The sequence below is a fragment of the Ictidomys tridecemlineatus genome, chromosome 5 (assembly GCF_052094955.1).
Source record: "Ictidomys tridecemlineatus isolate mIctTri1 chromosome 5, mIctTri1.hap1, whole genome shotgun sequence".
NCBI lineage: Eukaryota > Metazoa > Chordata > Mammalia > Rodentia > Sciuridae > Ictidomys > Ictidomys tridecemlineatus.
The window spans coordinates 89,552,273-89,569,704 of record NC_135481.1 but is presented as its reverse complement, the minus strand read 5'-3'; the positions used below and the strand labels follow the sequence as shown (position 1 = coordinate 89,569,704).

Below are 17,432 nucleotides of genomic sequence, written 5' to 3'. Positions count from 1 at the left end.
TTGAGAAAAATGCTGGGAGGTGCTGAGGGAGGAGCCTGGCGGTTTACTTCTTCATTGGTTGGAACACTGTTACCCTTCTAGGCCGCGCCCTGTCGTTTCCCGACGTCCTCCTTCCTTACTAAATCCCTCCTCTTCCTCCGAAAGGGGTGGCAGTCCCGCCCTCTTCCCCAGTACTTCCTGTTCCAGACTACCCCTGGCCCTGGGCCGGAGACCCGAGAGTGACCGAGCTTTGAGTGATACCCGGAGGCTGCGGGGAGCTAGTCAGGCCGCAGAGTCCGACGTCAGGCGCGAGGGGTGACTCTCCGGCCTCGCGCACACTGCTCCGGGTCCTGGCGGGCGGCGAGGCTGGGGCCGACTCCTATCTCGGGATGCCCGGGGAGGAGGAGCAAGCCTTCCTGGCTGCCCGCAAGGAGCTGGTGAGCGCCCTGAGGAAGGATTGTGGACAGACATTTTCCCTGGAGCAGCTTCGGCCACTACTGGTCACCTCCCTACCGCCAGCCGCCCGCTACCTGCAGCTGGACGCCACACGCCTGGTCCGCTGCAACGCCCGTGGGGAGGTGAGACCAGGCTCTCCCAACCCAGCTCGGGAGGAGGACATAGGTCCTGAGGCCAGAGCTAGGCTCACTGGTCTGCTCTCTGCTCCCAGCCCCGAATCTACCTCAATACTCTGTCCACGGCCCTGAATATCCTGGAGAAATATGGCCGCAACCTCCTCAGCCCTCAGCGGCCGCGGTACTGGCGTGGGGTCAAGTTTAATAACCCTGTCTTTCGCAGCACGGTAGATGCTGTGCAGGTGAGACCCTTGGACCTTATGGGAGAAGGGGACTAGATCTGGGCTGCGGGTTGGCTAGAAAGGGCCTGAGTCTGAATGAGGAGTGGTCCAGTTCTATTGCCAACAGGGCCTTCAGGGCGGTGACTGGTTATGAATGTATGGCAGGGGGGCCGGGATGTGCTGCGATTGTATGGCTATACAGAGGAACGTCCAGATGGATTGAGCTTCCCAGAAGGTCAAGAGGAGCCAGATGAGCATCAGGTTGCTACAGTCACACTGGAAGTACTGCTGCTTCGGACAGAACTCGGCTTGCTGTTGCAGGTGAGATGTTCCTCTAGTTCTGAGACCTTAAATACCAGGCTGGTAAGTCCAGCCTAACTAAAGTCAGTCTGAGGATTCTCGTGCTGCTGAATCATGGATCTTGTCCCCACAACAGTTTGGGAGCTCCCGGGTCGGTTCTTTCTGTGAACGTTGGGGAACCAGGTCTTAGAGAGTCTTGTTCTATCTAGAGCTCTAGGTGGGAACCCTTTTATCTTGTTTACAGAATACCCATCCAAGACAGAAGGCCCTGGAGCAGCTGCTAAAAGACAAAGTGGAAGATGATGTAAGGAAGGCAGGAAGGGTGCTGTCAAACAAAGGTAACAAGGAATTGTGGTACTCTGGGTCCCTAAATCCTTGCCCATTCTGTGCTTATTCTTCCTCAGATCCTGCAACTTTCAGAGTTTGACCCCCTACTGAGAGAGATTGCTCCTAGCCACCTTACCATATCCTCTGCCCCAGGTATTATTGGTCCTTTGGAGGGACAGTAACTATTTTGATGGAAATTTGGGGATACTTCCTTCTACCTTTTCTGTTATCTTTGTTGTTGCTCTTGTTGTTTTGTAAAGCGATTAAAATTATTTCATTGGGTCCAGATGTGCTAAAAAGTAGTCTTACGATTTGCTTTCATCCATAGTAGACTCAGATATACCCTGATCTTTTTAATAAACAATGTTTTGTTCTTTGGCTCCTATTTTCCAGACTCCACTCCTGGTCCCTGCTTTCTCTGTGGTTCTGCCCCAGGCACACTGCACTGTCCAGCCTGTAAGCAGGCCTCATGCCCAGCCTGTGACCGCCTGTTCCATGGACACCCATCACGTGCTCATCACCTCCGCCAGACCCTGCCTGGGGCCCTCCAGGCCACCCACCTGAGCCCCAGGTGAGAGGCTTTCTCTTCTTGGTGGGAGTAGAAATTAAGAAAATTTAAAATTATTTGTTTATCTATTGTGTGCAAGGTTCTGTATTAAAGACTGTTAATAAAGGATAAGCAGCTAATCACAGCTCTCAGGGAGATTATAAACGTATATATCAAACAAGTGGCAGTCACAGTAAGATACATTATTATGGTATACAGATCTAAAGGATAAGCTCAATCAATTGGCAGTGTTTTAATTACCTACTATAAGTCAGGCCCTATGTTGAAGATATTTATCTGGGAGAAATGGGCTATAGAGTATCATTTAAATGTTCAAGAGATAGAGAATAGCATGTGCAAAGAAGGTGCCCAGGGGCGAGGGACCCAGGTACCAGGTTCTACCTCAGCAGATCATATCTACTTTTCTATTACAGCTTATCTGCCTCAGCCCAACCACAGCCACATTCAACCTCCCTGTTAGCCCTAGGAGACAACTTTCTTTCTTCACCTGATCCTGCAAATGCCTGTCTTCCCTGGCACTGTGTTGCTTGTGCCATGCTAAATGAGCCTTGGACAGTGCTCTGTGTGGCCTGTGATCGGCCCAGAGGCTGTAAGGTATTGGGGTTGGGGATTGAGGATCCCCAAGGAACTGGAGGCCTAGAACCTGAGCTTTCACGAGGTCAATGGGCCTGCCAGAGCTGTACCTTTGAGAATGAGGCGGCAGCTGTACTATGTGCTATATGTGAGCGACCTCGGCTGGCCCAACCTCCCAGCTTGGTGGTAGATTCCCATGATGCTGGAATTTGTCTGCAGCCCCTTCAGGTAACCTCTTCCTGGTCTTTTTTATTTGTACATCGTACCTTAAATCATTCTCTACTTTCCCATTCCCTGTTTCCTTCAGTTCCTCCCCAGCTCCCTCTAATTACATCATGAACCTCAGCCATCCAGTTAATAGGATAATTTTCTCTACCTTCCCAGCAGGGGGATTCTTTGCTGTCCTCTGTCCAGACTCAAGTCTGGTACTGTATTCACTGTACCTTCTGCAACTCGGGCCCTGGCTGGGTGTGTGCTATGTGCAACCGGACCAGCAGCCCCATCCCTGAACAACATGCCCCCCAGCCCCATGCCAGCTCTTTGAAAAAAGAACTCCCAAAGCCTGGGCCTCCACGACATCTCAGTGCCCCCTTGCCCAGTTCCTGTGGAAACCCTGAGAAACAGCGCCAAGACAAGATGCGAGAAGAAGGTCTCCAGCTAGTGATCATGATCCGGGTAAGGACTGGGCCTAGGATGAAGTGGGACTGAACTGGCGGGGCAAGGAAGATGCTGTAACTTATAATAGGAGTTCTTATAAAACTTGTCATTGTTAGCAGCATCTGTTTCTTATTGAATACTTCCTACATGGCAGTTACTATAGTGTGCAGTAGTCATGTGACTGGCATGTCTGAGCCACTGTCAGCATCTTTAATGAGGGTGAGAGTGCCCCTGTTGATGGGTCTTCTGTCTGCGTGTGACTATCCCATAAGGAAGGAGAAGCTGCAGGGGCCTGCCCAGAGGAGATCTTCTCAGCTTTGCAATATTCAGGAACTGAGGTACCCCTACAGTGGTTGCGCTCAGAGCTTCCCTACGTGCTGGAGATGGTGGCTGAGATGGCTGGACAGCAGGACCCAGGACTGGGTGCCTTTTCCTGCCAGGAAGCCCGGAAAGCCTGGCTGGATCGTCATGGCAATCTTGATGAAGCTGTGGAAGAGTGTGTGAGAACCCGAAGGAGAAAGGTACCAGCTTTGGGGTTGGGGTTCCAGAGTCTCTCACATTCTCCCTTATTTTTCCCTTTTTACTTCCTTTCCCTCCTCCCAATTTGTAGGTGCAAGAGCTCCGGTCGCTGGGCTTTGGGCCTGAGGACGGGTCTCTTCAGGCATTGTTCCAGCATGGGGGTGACGTGGCACGAGCCTTAACTGAGCTACAACGCCAGCGCCTAGAGCCCTTCCACCAGCGCCTCTGGGACAGTGGCCCTGAGCTCACTCCGTCCTGGGATGGGCCAGACAAGCAGGTGCTGGGGTAGATGAGGAGCCCAAGAGCCCACCTAGAGATGCAAGTGGGAAGACTGAGGGAGAGGATCTCCTAGGATCTTACTACCACTTCTGTCTTCTCCACCTGAATCACATTACAGAGCCTTGTCAGACGGCTTTTGGCAGTCTACACACTCCCCAGCTGGGGCCGGGCAGAGCTGGCACTTTCACTGCTGCAGGAGACACCCAGGAACTATGAATTGTTGGATGTGGTAGAGGCTGTGAGACAAAGCCAGGATCGGGCCTTCCTGCGGCGCTTGCTTGCCCAGGAATGTGCTGTGTGTGGTTGGACTCTGCCCCGCAACAGAGTAAGCCACTCCCCACTATATCTGGCCTTAGAATGGCACTATTCCTTTTGGAACCCCCACCTCATTCCTATCTGATCCTCTCTTATTTTCTATAGTTGTCCAGATACTTCTGAAGGCTTCTGAGAAGGGGAGCACAGGAACAGGCTGCCTTTTCCCTTTCTTTCTTTCTATCTTTTTTTAATATTTGTTTTTCAGTTGTAGGTGGACCTAATATCTTTATTCATTTTTATGTGGTGCTGAGAATCGAACCAGTGCCTCACGTGTGCTAGGCAAGCACTCTACCACTGAACCACAACCCCAGCCCTGCCTTCTTCATTTCTTTAGATGTTCTATTATGGCAATTTTCAGATGTTATATTTGTCAGCTTTCTAGTACTATAACAAAAGCCAAAGATAATCAGCTTTTAAAAAGGTTTATTTTGGCTCACAGTTTTAGAGGTTTCAGCCTATGATTGGTTGGTTCGTTGCTTTTGCCTATGGTGGCACAACATGGAAGGAACATGTAGTAGAGCCAAAACACCTCACAGGAAAGCTGAAAAAGAAGAGACCAGGATCCCCACAAGGGCACACCTCCTCTATTACCTAAGGACCTCCCATTAGGCCCCACCTCCTGAACACATCACCCTCTCCAAGTAGTGCCCACCTGGAGAGCAAGCCTTTACCAAATGGACCTTTGGGGAGCACTTAGGATCCAAACTTTAGCAATTATACAACTTAAAAAAAAAAAGATTAGGAATGTAACTCAGTGGTAGAGCACCCCGTGTTTAATTCCCTATCTCCACAACCCCTCCAACTTCAGTGTACTTATCACCAAGCTTCAGCAATTATCAGTGTATGCCCAATTTGTATTTCATCTTTGTACATATGATTACTTTTGAAGCAAATCTCAGGTGTCATATAGTTTATCTGTAAATATTTCAGTGTATGTATCTAAAAGGTAAAAATCTGGAAAACACATCTATAATATCATGCCACACTAAAAAGAACTAACAATAATACAGTAATTTTTTATATTTATTTTTTAATTGTAGTTGAACACAATACCTTTATTCATTTATTTTTGTGTGGTGCTGAAGATTGAATCCAGGGCTTCACACATGCTAGACGAGCACTGTACCGCTGAACCACAACCCCAGCCCACAGTAATTGTTTTGGTCTTGTTTTGTTTTCTTCATTTTGAGACAGGGTCTAAGTTGCCTAGGCTGGCCTTGAACTTGGGATCTTCCTGCCTGGTCCCCAGAGTAGCTGGGGTTACAGATGTACTACTGCTCCAAGAATTCTGTAATGTCAGAGCCACTTCTTAAATTAGTCAGAATGGCAGTTCTTGGGCCAGTATGGTCTAGTTTAGTCTTGCTCTGTGTTTTGCTTTTATTTATTTATTTATTTTTTAAAGAGAGAGTGAAAGAGAGAGGGGGACAGAGCGAGAGAATTTTAACATCCATTTATTTTTTCTTAGTTCTTGGCGGACACAACATCTTTGTTGGTATGTGGTGCTGCTGAGGATCGAACCCGGGCCGCACGCATGCCAGGCGAGCGCGCTACCGCTTGAGCTACATCCCCAGCCCCTTGCTTTTATTTTTTACTTGAAAATATACAGCTAGCACCAGCTGTATATTTTGACTTGGAAGGCTGAGGCAGAAGGATCACAAGTTTGAGACCGGCTTGGCAATTATAGTGAAACTTTGTCTCAAGATTTAGAAAAAAAGGAGGGGGGGCTGTGGATGTGGCTCAGTGATTAAGTACCCCTGGGTTCAGTACCTAATACCAAAAAAAACAGAAATATATCCAGTTGGTATTGGGCGGATACCTATATTCCCAGCAACTTAGAGCTGAGGCAGGAAGATCACAAGTTCCGAGGCTAGCCTTGTGAGGTTCTAAGCAATTTAGCAAGATCCTGTCTCAGAAAACAAAAAGCACTCCTGGGTTCAATCTCCAGTACCCCTCCCCCACAGAAAATCCATCTGGTAGAAACAGGCCCTTATCTCCTGAACCACTTCTTAAACTAGGTCACAATGGCAGTTCTTGGACCAGGATGGTCTAGTTTAGTCTTGCTCTGTGTTTTGCTTTTATTTTTTACTTGAAAATAGTAGTAGAGTCACAGAAAGTTGCAAAAATAGTACAGAGTTCTATGGACTCTTCACCCACCTTTTTTTTTTTTTTTCTTAGTTTTTTCAGTGGACACAACATCTTTGTATGTGGTGCTGAGGATCGAACCCTGGCCATGCGCATGCCAGATGAGTGTGCTACCGCTTGAGCCACATCCCCAGCCCTTCACCTACCTTCTAATACTGACATATAATTATAGTGCATTATCAAGACCAAGAAATAAGCCAGGTCTTGGGGTTGAGGCTGTGGCTCAGTGGTAGAGTGCTTGCCTAGCATATGTGAGGCACTGGGTTCAAACCTCAGCACCACATAAATAAAATAAAGGTATTGTGTTCATCTACAACCAAAAAGAAATATATTTAAAAAAAAAAAAACAGGTCTGGTGCATACCTATAATCCTACTCGGGAAGCAGGAGGATTCCAAGTTCAAGGCTAGCTTCATAATTTTGTGAGATCCTATCTCAAAAATTAAAAGGACTGGAGATGTAGCTCAGTGGTAGAGTGCCCCTAGGTTTATCCTCACGTCTGAAAAAAAAAAAAAGAAAGAAAGAAAAGAAACATTCTAATTGTTCATTATTTGCTTGAATGTGTGTAGTTCTTTGCAGTTTTGTATAAGCTACATGTTTAAATTCATATAACTACCACTGTAATCAAAATACAGACTGCTGAGCCAGCACAGAGGTGCATGCTTATAATCCCAGCTACTCAGGAGGTTGAGACTTGCCTGTGCAATTCAGCAAGACCCTTTGTTAAGAAGGGCTGGGGAATATACCTCAGAGATAGAACACTCCTAGATTCTCTCCCCAGTGCTATAAAAATTATAAAGTAAATAAGTAAATGAAGATACAGATTGATAGTTGCCTCAAAGGAATTGTCTTTTACTGCCCCCTGTAGTCAGCCTTCAGTCTCCCAGCAACCACTAGTCTGTTCTTCATCTCTGTAGTGTTGTCATTTTAAGGTTTTTTTGTATGTTTGCTTTTAATTGAACGAATGCCTTCAGAGAAATTATTCCATTTACTTTTGCCATTGCCTATTTTCCTCCACTCAGCTGTCCTCAGACATTTGGGTTATTGAGTTGCCTACCTGGCACATGTTGGCATTTGGAGATGCTATCCCTGCCCAGTTAATTAGACCCTAGTTTCTCAGTGGACATCTGGCAACTGTCCCTTCCTTGGGTATAGCTTCTTACTCCCTCCCTTTCTTCTTCCATCTCTAGATGCAGGCTTTGATTTCCTGTGAATGCACCATCTGTCCTGACTGCTTCCGCCAACACTTCACCATTGCCGTGAAGGAAAAGCATATCACAGATATGGTGTGTCCTGCCTGTGGCCGCCCTGACCTTACAGATGACACACAGTTGCTCAGCTACTTCTCTACCCTTGACATCCAGGTACTGCAGCCCCTAGTGTTCAGGTGCCTATGCATCAAATAGGAATCCTACCTACCCACTGCCTCTGCATCCTGTCCACAGCTTCGGGAGAGCTTAGAGCCAGATGCCTATGCACTGTTCCATAAGAAGCTAACTGAAGGTGTGCTGATGCGGGACCCCAAGTTCTTGTGGTGTGCCCAGGTAAGTGCCCTGCTCATAACAACTGACTGTGGAGGAACAGGGGATGATGCCAGCTTGGTCCTCAAATAACTTTATGCTCTTGCACTCAGTGTTCCTTTGGTTTTATATATGAGCGTGAACAGTTGGAGGCAACATGTCCCCAGTGTCACCAGACCTTCTGTGTGCGCTGCAAGCGCCAGGTGAGTCATGTGCATTCTTTCATAAATATTTGCTAAACTATTGCTAAGTACTGCATTAGACTCATGGAGTATTTTGGAAGGCAGAATAGACATAAGCTCTGAGCTATAAGAGGTAGGAAGCCAGGCACAAGGAGAAAAGGAAGATGGTAGGGGTGGGGAGAAAAAGGGAGGAGGAAGTAGGGAAGAAAATCAAGGGAGAGGAGGAAATAATTATACATAGGCATAAGTTCTATGCAGAAAACAAGTAGGAATCTGACAGGAATGAGAGCATGGACCTAATGAAGACAGAGAAGTCTTCTCTAAAATGGTTTAGTTTAAGCTCAGGCCTGAAAGTTAAGCCATGCAGAAAATATTTGGGGAAAAGGAACAACCCAGGGAATGGCCAGAGTTAGAAAAAGTGTTGTGTGGCTGGAATCTTGAGAGCAAGGGTGAACCTGGGAGGTAGTTGGAGAAAAGGTAGCTGCCAGATCAGGATAGCCCTTGAGGTCAAGTGAGGCAGATATTTGCCTTTTATTCTGAGACTAGGCAAGGGGTGACGCTCTTATTTATCTTTTAAGAAGTTCAGTGTTTGAGCCCAGTGTGGTGGTGCATGTGTATAATCCCAGCTACATGGGAGGCTGAGACAGAAGGATTTCAAGTTCAAGGCCAGCCTGGGCAACTTAGTGAGACCTATCTCAAAATAAAAAGGACTAGGAGAATAGCTCAGTGGTAGAGCACCCCTGGGTTCAATCCCCAGTACCATGAAAAAAAATAAACATTTAAAGCATGATACTTAAAAACTTGCATCTCTTTTATGAAAGGTGATAATAAAATGAATATCCCAAACCCTACCACCCGACTTCAGAACTAGCACACTACTAATATGCTTCCTGACTTATACTTTGAAAGGTCTTTTGGCTACAGTGTGAAGAATAGGCGACTGGGGAGTAGAAGTAGTATCAGAGAGACTAATAATTCAAGCAAGCGATTGAGGCCAATATCTAATGATGGCTTGGGGTAAGATGGTAGCAGTAGCAGTAAAGATGAAGAAAAGGGACAGGGTTGAGATAGGTTTGGATGGTGAAAACAACAAGAGTTATGAATGAATTTGAAGTGGTGGGAAACAGTGAGGAAACCAAGATGGCTCCTCAATTTTAGGAATTGAACAAATGGTAGATGGCAGCAACATAAACTATGCTAGGTACCACTGGATAGATATAAGTGGGGAAACCAGCAAGAAAGGCAGGGCATTAGATAGAACTTCCATGCAAAACCTACTTTCCTTCTGCCAGTGGGAAGAGCAGCACCGAGGGCGGAGCTGTGAGGATTTCCAGAACTGGAAACGCACAAATGACCCAGAATACCAGGCCCAGGGCCTGGCAATGTATCTTCAGGAAAATGGCATTGGTAAGGCTGCCTCTCTGGACCTGTCTACTCAATAGTCTGTCATTGGCAGTAGCTCTCTTCTTGAGGGCCTTGAGTTGCAGTGGCAGCTCCAGCCCTAATCTAGTGTCCCTTACAGACTGCCCCAAATGCAAGTTCTCATACGCACTGGCCAGAGGAGGTTGCATGCACTTTCACTGTACCCAGTGCCGCCACCAGTTCTGCAGTGGCTGCTACAATGCCTTTTATGCCAAGAATGTGAGTTCAGAGAATGGGGAAGGAAGAGAAGGGTGAAGGGTGGGGGGCTGCCATTGGTTTGAGGGGCAGAGGCCATTGAGGAGTGACCCAGGTGAAGAGGAGGTCAGTGAGATGTAAAGTACTTCTCTCTCCTCTTTCCCCTTTGCTTGCTCCAGACCCTCCAGTGTCTCTATCTCCCCTCACCCCCTTACCTCTCACATAGGGGTTCTTGAGAGTCTGGGACCCCAGCAGTCTCCAACTACCCCTCTCCCATCTGGGTTTCCACCAGAAATGTCCAGACCCTAACTGTAGGGTGAAAAAGTCCCTGCATGGCCACCACCCGCGAGACTGTCTCTTCTACCTTCGGGATTGGACTGCTGTCCGTCTTCAGAAACTGCTTCAGGTCAGAGGTCCCCAGCCTTGCTGAGTTTGCAAGTTATCCAGGAAGAGGAGACAGAGTCCAGGGTGGGCAAAATGGAAAAGGCTGTGTGTATGCTAGGAGATGCAACAGTGACTGGCATCAGGGGACATAATGCCTATCTGTCTTTGCCCTTCCTCAGGACAATAACATCATGTTTAATACAGAGCCTCCAGCTGGGGCCCGGACAGTCCCTGGGGGTGAGTATCAGTACAGTCTCTGAGAAGGGAAGGTAGTGAGTTGGCTCCTACCATGTGGTAGGTAAAGTGGGGAGTCTTGTGTCTGGAATCACTTGAGTGCCTTTTGACAAGTTAATTAACCTCCTCATATCTTGTTTCTTCCTCTGTAAAATGAGAGTAATAATACCCTCCATGCAACTAAGCTATTTTATGTAAAAGATCATTAAAGCAGTGGTCCTTAATGCTGAGTTTCTTCTCACATTCTCAAATGGTAATGATTCATAAATGATAATGATTCATTAATTAACTCCATGAATAATGAGACCCGCTAGCTGAAGGGCACTGTTTTGGGTTCCTTGGGGGCAACAGAAAAATGTTACATAAGATTCTAACCTGCCTTACTTCTCATCATCTAGATAGAGGTAAGATCTCCTCAGAATAAGTTAACTGGTTATGCTGGAGCTAAATAACTACCAAGAGAGCCGTTTCATGGGCCAAAAGTCAGCTTGGATAAAAGTAGGAACAGAAAGGTCCCTGCCTCTGTATCAGAGTTGGTCTGCTGCTGATGGCGTCTCTGAGTATCTCCCACAGGAGCAAGAGTCCCTGTTTTCAGTCCCCTGTTTGAAATCTTCCTTCCCATGCTGCATGCATATCCCAGTTCTCCAGGGGCTTTGTGGTCAATGAGCTTCTCCTAACCAAAGGTTTCTTCTCTTCCCTTAGGTGGGTGCCGAGTGATGGAGCAGAAAGAGGTTCCCAATGGTCTCAAGGATGAAGCTTGTGGCAAAGAAACCCCACCTGGCTATGCCGGCCTCTGCCAGTAAGTGCCAGGCAGGGCATGGAGCATGATGTTGGAAATGGGGAAAGAAATGGTGAGGGTATGCCCAGGCAGTAAAATGGGAACAGGAGATCCTACAAAGAGTAGACAAGGGCATGGATGGGTAGTAGCAGGCAGCATACACTTGTTGGCTCTGCCTAGTCTAGCTTCCCTGAGGATTCCAGTGTTCATCAAGGTGCTAGGCACACTCAATTAATATTAGCCAACAGAAGAACAAATAGTCTGCTCTTTCATAACCCCAGGGCACACTACAAAGAATATCTTGTGAGTCTCATCAATGCCCACTCATTGGACCCAGCCACCCTTTATGAGGTCGAGGAGCTGGAGACGGCTACTGAGCGATACTTGCATGTGCACCCCCAGCCACTGGCTGGAGAAGATCCCCCTGTCTACCAAGCCCGCTTGTTACAGGTAAAGCCTTCACCCAGCCTTTCCCTTGACACCACCCTCTGGAAATCTCCTGTCCCATCCTGTTTCTGATCTCCAGGCTTCTGTTATCATTATCCTTTCTCCTTCTACAGAAACTGATGGAAGAAGTGCCCTTGGGACAGAGTATCCCCCGAAGGAGGAAGTAACTGAGGGCAAAGGTCCTGATGAGGGTCTTGTGGCCCAGCTCCCTCAGGAACAGCTCCAGCACCAATAAAGAGGCATCTTATTGCCCCAGCTTCTTGGTGGTCCTTCTTCCTGGCCCCACCATCTAGGGGCACCAGGGAAAGGGGGGTGAACAGAGTTTGCTTAAAGGGCCCCCTGCAGCCTACCATCTGATTCACTCTGGACCCAGGGCAAGGAAGAAATTGACATATGGATGGGCAAGTGAGGACCTCCCCATCCAACCACCCAGCCTAGGCTTCTTCCGTTCCTTTCTCCCTTCATCATTCCATCAAATTCTGCTGGTATTTGAGGTCCCCAAGAGGGCACTATGGGGGAACACAGATGTGCAACACAACGATCCAGAGGAAATGGCCTCACTGGGGAAGCAGCAACATCACACAGAGAAGGTTAGCTATAAGAAAGGAGTGTAAGAGGGAAGAAGAAGAGAGGAAGGAGCCAGACAGGAGTTGAGCCTGCAGAAAGTGGTCCTCCTTTTCTGACAGTGGAATTCTGACAGTGAGGCTCTCAGATGTTGCTTCCCCCTAGTGGTAGCCAGTTGCCCTACAACTCAGACCATGTGATTTCTGGGAAAAGGACCTCCCAGGAGGAAATAGAAACTTAGAGGGTGGGGACTGCAGAGACGGGTGGAGAAATCAGACTGCTTAGGCTCAAGCAGAGTTTAGGCTTTCCGATCTCTGAGGCACAGCAATTCAGGTAAGAGCAGACAAGATGGATTTTTTTTCCTGGGATCTGGAGCTAGTAGGGGTTGGTGGCTCCTGGGACGCTTCTGCCAGGCAGAGAGAGAAAAGCCTGAGAGTCAGTAGGAGGTTTGGCCTGAGTGAAAAACTGATAAGGGCCAGTACCCTAGGCCCCTGTAGGCAAGGGCCATAGAAAAACTCATTTGTCTATGGAGGAAGGTTCTTGGCCCAACCTCAGATTACCCTGTTTATTTTCTTGCTTTTTGGCCCTGCCCACTTATGCTGAAACTCCACCCCTATCTCCCCCCTCCTCATGGCCCCTGGGCAAAGGAGAGATAGGGGTCAAAGGATAAATTTTAAGAGTGGCAGGTGCAAAAGTTTGATGGACATCTCAGAAGGATATAGCTTCTGCAGAAATTTAGCAATCTAGACAGAGCCTCTGACCAGAATATCAAGGGAATTCTCTCCTAAACAATACATATCTGAAAAGTCTTGAAATTAAGACCTGTGGTTTTCTTCCAAATATCAACTCCGGACGTTAGAGGTTGGTTTGTTTTTTTGTTTCTTTTTTTTTTTTCTTCTTCTTGGTACTGGGGAATTGAACTTAGGGGTGCTTAGCCATTGAGCACCTTTTTCACTTTTTTTCCACTTTGAGGCAGTATCTAGCTAAGTTGTTTAAGGACTCCCTAAGTTACAGTGGCTGGTCTTGAATTTGTGATCCTCCTGCCTCATCTCACAAGTTGCTGAGATTACATGTGCCACCATGTCCAGTGAATTTTTTAAAAATAATAATTGTTAGTGGTAGCAGAAACAAAATAATTTTGCCTCAGAGAATATAGAGGTATGTCTAGAGCCAAAAGAAGATGCATGGGTCTGAGCTGTTGTTAGAAACTGACCTCAGTGGTCAGAATCTTAACAGATGTTCTCTCACAGTGTTAGTTCTGATGCTTCTTGCTCCTCTTATCTCTCAGGATGGCAACAGGCAGGGCACGTTCTACGCGAAAGCTCCGGAATTGGGTGGTAGAGCAAGTGGAGAGTGGGAATTTCCCAGGAGTGTGCTGGGATGACACAAATAAGACCATGTTCCGGATTCCCTGGAAGCACGCAGGCAAGCAGGACTTTCGGGAGGACCAGGATGCTGCCTTCTTCAAGGTGAAGGGCCTGGAAGCCACCATCCCCCCCCAAGCAAGAAATGGAGTATACCATGGCATACTTCCCCTTGAGCACCTTTATCTACCTGGATTTCAGACAAAGAGCATATTGGAGAGTAGAACCAGCTGTGTCATTTGCAGAGCCCACATTAAACATTTATTAAGCATTGCAAGATGGCAACATGAGAACACAAACCCATTCCAAGCCCATCTGAGTTAAGGGCCTATGCAAGTGCTCAGGCTGCACACCTGTAAAGCCAATAGTGTTGGAGGGACAGCTGATATATGTGACATGTTGTCTCTTCTTTGCTTCCTCTCTTTACTAGGCCTGGGCTATATTTAAGGGAAAGTCCAAGGAGGGCGACATAGGAGGCCCTGCTGTCTGGAAGACTCGCCTGCGCTGTGCCCTCAACAAGAGTCCAGAATTTGAAGAAGTTCCTGAGAGAGGCTGTATGGATGTTGCTGAACCCTACAAGGTATATCGGCTGCTGCCACCAGGCACTCTCCCTGGTAAGTGTTCCCTTGTTGAACCCTTCCTAGAATCAGCTGCCTGGAGCAGAAAGATGGAGATACCAGTCTCTTAGGAAGGTGGTGGTTCTCCCCCCAGCATCTCAGAGTCTGCCCTGTCCCTACCTTTGGGAAGCTGCTATCCAGATTCCCTTTCCAGTCCTGCCCATCCTTTCACACTATAGACCTCTCCTCTGCCTTCTTTTCCTGTCTTTCCTCTCAACAATTCCACAGCCCACCCAGAGACCCAGAAATCACCATCAAAGAGACGCCACAGTTCCGTGTCCTCTGAGAGGGAGGAGGAGGAGGATACCTCGAACAATTGCACACTCAGTCCCAACTATCTCCAGGACCCCCTCAATAATGTGAGAGCTGGGTGGTGGTGGTAAAAGGTGGGAGAGTTAGGGGGTGATAGTAAAGGGTGGGCCTAAGAGTAGTACAGGAACTAGAGAAATGGGCTCATGATAGATGCTATATCTGCAGGAGGTAAGGACTAATGGGGAAGCAAGCCACTCAGACAGTAGAAGCAGTAGCAGTAGCAGCAGCAGCAGCAGAAGCAACAGCCCTGAGTCACAGGAAGGTACTACCTCCCCTGCCTCTGTGTTGTCTACCTTGCCACATCCTCTGGCCCTTGGACTCCCCAGTTCCACTCTGAATAACCAATGTCTCTGCTTCCCTTCCAGGTGTGGATACCACTGAGGCTACTGTTCAAGAGGATCAGGTATCCATGGAGCATCTCCCCCCTCTGAACTCAGGTACTTGGCATTTCTGACTCTTTCCTGCTCCCTTTCCCTCAGATATGCTTCCTTTGACTTTGCATGCATGTCTAGTCCACCAGTTACAGCAAACTGAGCCCACCTTATTTAGACAGAGGCACTGGTTTCTAGGCAGTGAAAATTCCATGTACTTGGCCAGACCCCACCCTACATGCTCTGTTCCCTGGATATCCATGTTGAGACATTGATTTCTTTGGGTTTAGCAGAGGCCCAGTCTTCAGGGACCTTCTTGTAAATGCAAGACCTCATCCTTGAGTTTATAAATTGCATTAAGTAAGCACTGATATGGGTGAACCCATATGCTAGCTGATTTTCTGAATAACAAGAAAACCCAATAGGAAGCTCCTAACTAGCCACCTCAGAAAGTGCAGTTGCTGCCCTAGCCCTAGAGCCTCCTTTGTCTTCCCCAGCCTTTGTTTGGTTTCCCTTTCTGGACCTCATTAGCAACATGAGGACATAAGATGGCAAGAAGCTCTACTTCGTTTTCTTAAAGCCCGTGTTGACCAGGTGTATCCCTGGGGGTTGAGGCTGCTATAGCCTGCATGCTCCTCCAGGACCTGGTGCAGCTCTGCTTTTCTGTCCCCAGACTACTCGCTGCTGCTCACCTTCATCTACAGTGGACGTGTGGTAGGTAAAGCCCAGGTGCACAGCCTGGACTGCCGCCTTGTTGCTGAGTTCTCAGACTCCAGGAGCAGCATGGAACAGGTTGTATTTCCCAAGCCTGACCCATCAGAGCCCATCCAGCGCCTCCTGAGCCAGATTGAGAGAGGCATCTTGGTGGCCAGTAACTCCAGAGGTCTCTTTGTACAACGCCTTTGCCCCATCCCCATCTCCTGGAATGCACCTCAGGCCCCACCTGGGCCAGGCCCGCATTTGCTACCCAGCAATAAGTGTGTGGAGCTCTTCAGGACCACCTATTTCTGCAGAGGTAAGACTGCTCCAGCTGGGTACTTAGGCCTTGCCCCCTAGCTCTTAATATTCCCTGGGTCTGATTTGATGGGTCCTGCCACCAGCCTGTCCAGCAGATCCTCACTGTAACCTGTGCACATCCAGTGTAGTCATAAACTCATCCCTGGCAGCTCTCCTTCCCTAGCCAAGGTCATGGAAGATTAGTTTCGGGTGGAGCCTAGTATGAGAGTCACATTTTGGGGAACATCATCACTTTGAAGGATACTGTAACTATATGAAGTTGAGTGAACAAGTCAGCACAGAGATTTTGGGGCCATCTCCTACATACTCACTGGCACATACAACTCTGCATGTGTGGGAGAGCCAGTGTACCTTATATGCCCTGGTGCACTGCCCCTGTCTCTGCCACGCTCCAGTTATCCTCTAAAGCTATCTCTCTCTCCCATCCAGTCTTGTAATTCTAGTTGCCTCCATTCAACTCTAAATCTGACCTTAGGAGTTAGAGTATGGGTGTTCCCAGATCTGTGGGTACCCTAGTGCTGGAAGGGTGTGAGCAAGCAACAAAGGTGTTAGCAACCAGGGCTGCTGCCTTTGAGGATGCTAAACTCTCAGTGGAGAATTTTTCAAGTTGAGCTGCTACCTCTAAACACTTTTTGAGGAACGGGCCCCCTTTCCTATTTGCACATGGGCAAGTAGCAGCTTAGTTTATAGCATTCCTCCTGTCCCACAGCTCCTTCTTTGGCCTTGGTCTCCATGTGGCCTCACTCCTAACTCTATTTCTCCAACATGGATTCTTTGATAGTCCTTCCTTGTCTGTGGATCCTCTCTCTCTCTCCTCTTCCCCCCCCCCCCGCTTTTGGTACTGGGGATTGACCCACAGGTACTCTATCACTCAGTTACATCCCCAGCCCTTTTTATTTTATTTTGAGACAGGGTCTCACCAAGTTGCCAAGGCTAGCCTTGAACTTGCAGTTTCCTGCCTCAGCATCCCAAGTCACTGGGGTTACAGGTGTGTTCCATCATACTCCGTCTTCTCTCTCCGTCTTTCTAACCTTTGTCCCTTTATCTTTTAGATTTGGACAGGTACTCCCAGGGCCTGGGCCCCCTACCCAAGTTCCAGGTAGCACTGCATTTCTGGGAGAGGAGCTCTGACCCCAACAATACCTCACAGAATCTTATCACAGTGCAAGTGAGTTCAGAGCAGGGGCAGAATAACCTGTCTGCTGGGGAGAGGGGAAGGGGTATTCAAGAAGAAGGGGTCTTCTTTGTGGGAAGGGAGCTCCTGGGGGTAGTGTCTGTCCTGCTGTGTTCACTGAGCCCTGTTCCTCATCTCTTCCTGTACAGATGGAGCAGGCCTTTGCCCGACATTTACTGGAGAAGAGGAGCAGGCAGCCACTTTTATCCTGCTGTAGTCTAGGGGACCCACCTGCTGCCTCACCTCTCTATTCCTCCTTTCTCCTTTGAAATAAACTCATGCTTCACTCTGTTTTACTGCTTCCCCTTGTGATAATGGTCATGGCTGTAAATTATGTCCTTGAACTGCTTACCCACCCTGGCTCATGAGAAACTCAAGGATTATTTTTGTCCTTTTAAAA

At 48.0% G+C, this 17,432-nt stretch overlaps 2 protein-coding genes across 5 annotated transcripts; both read left to right on the top strand.

The window, feature by feature from the left end:
- The first annotated feature begins 82 nt into the window (after positions 1-82).
- Rnf31 (ring finger protein 31) lies at positions 83-11,868 on the top strand. 4 transcript variants are annotated; one of them, XM_005338731.5, is made up of 21 exons: positions 83-557; positions 647-793; positions 938-1,093; positions 1,317-1,376; positions 1,477-1,552; positions 1,793-1,970; positions 2,381-2,768; positions 2,925-3,215; positions 3,470-3,718; positions 3,808-3,993; positions 4,114-4,320; positions 7,642-7,815; positions 7,897-7,995; positions 8,085-8,174; positions 9,446-9,560; positions 9,676-9,794; positions 10,063-10,176; positions 10,334-10,391; positions 11,091-11,187; positions 11,448-11,616; positions 11,727-11,868. In XM_005338731.5, the coding sequence occupies exons 1-21, from the start codon at positions 369-371 to the stop codon at positions 11,778-11,780; spliced, it is 3,216 nt and encodes a 1,071-aa protein (XP_005338788.1). In that variant the 5' UTR covers positions 83-368; the 3' UTR covers positions 11,781-11,868. The 4 variants fall into 4 exon arrangements, 2 of the variants coding, with proteins under 2 accessions (XP_005338788.1, XP_040131610.1); XM_040275676.2 differs by lacking the exon at positions 83-557 and having other exon boundaries at positions 654-793; positions 885-1,093; XR_005729632.2 differs by lacking the exons at positions 11,448-11,616; positions 11,727-11,868 and having other exon boundaries at positions 10,063-10,238; positions 11,091-11,171.
- Positions 11,869-12,024: 156 nt separating this feature from the next.
- On the top strand, positions 12,025-17,323 carry Irf9 (interferon regulatory factor 9). Its single transcript, XM_013364478.4, is given in 10 exon segments — positions 12,025-12,203; positions 13,466-13,646; positions 13,972-14,155; positions 14,387-14,517; positions 14,636-14,732; positions 14,836-14,907; positions 15,515-15,856; positions 16,911-17,026; positions 17,182-17,212; positions 17,215-17,323. Coding segments are annotated over 10 exon segments (1,254 nt in total). The 5' UTR covers positions 12,025-12,138; the 3' UTR covers positions 17,250-17,323.
- The last annotated feature ends 109 nt before the right edge of the window (positions 17,324-17,432 follow it).

Coding starts and splice junctions, on each gene's coding strand:
- Rnf31 (XM_005338731.5), top strand. CDS start 369: ATGCCCGGGGAGGAGGAGCAAGCCTTCCTGGCTGCCCGCAAGGAGCTG. Junction 9,561..9,675: donor TCTTCAGGAAAATGGCATTG/GTAAGGCTGCCT, acceptor TGTCCCTTACAG/ACTGCCCCAAATGCAAGTTC. Junction 11,617..11,726: donor ACCAAGCCCGCTTGTTACAG/GTAAAGCCTTCA, acceptor CTCCTTCTACAG/AAACTGATGGAAGAAGTGCC.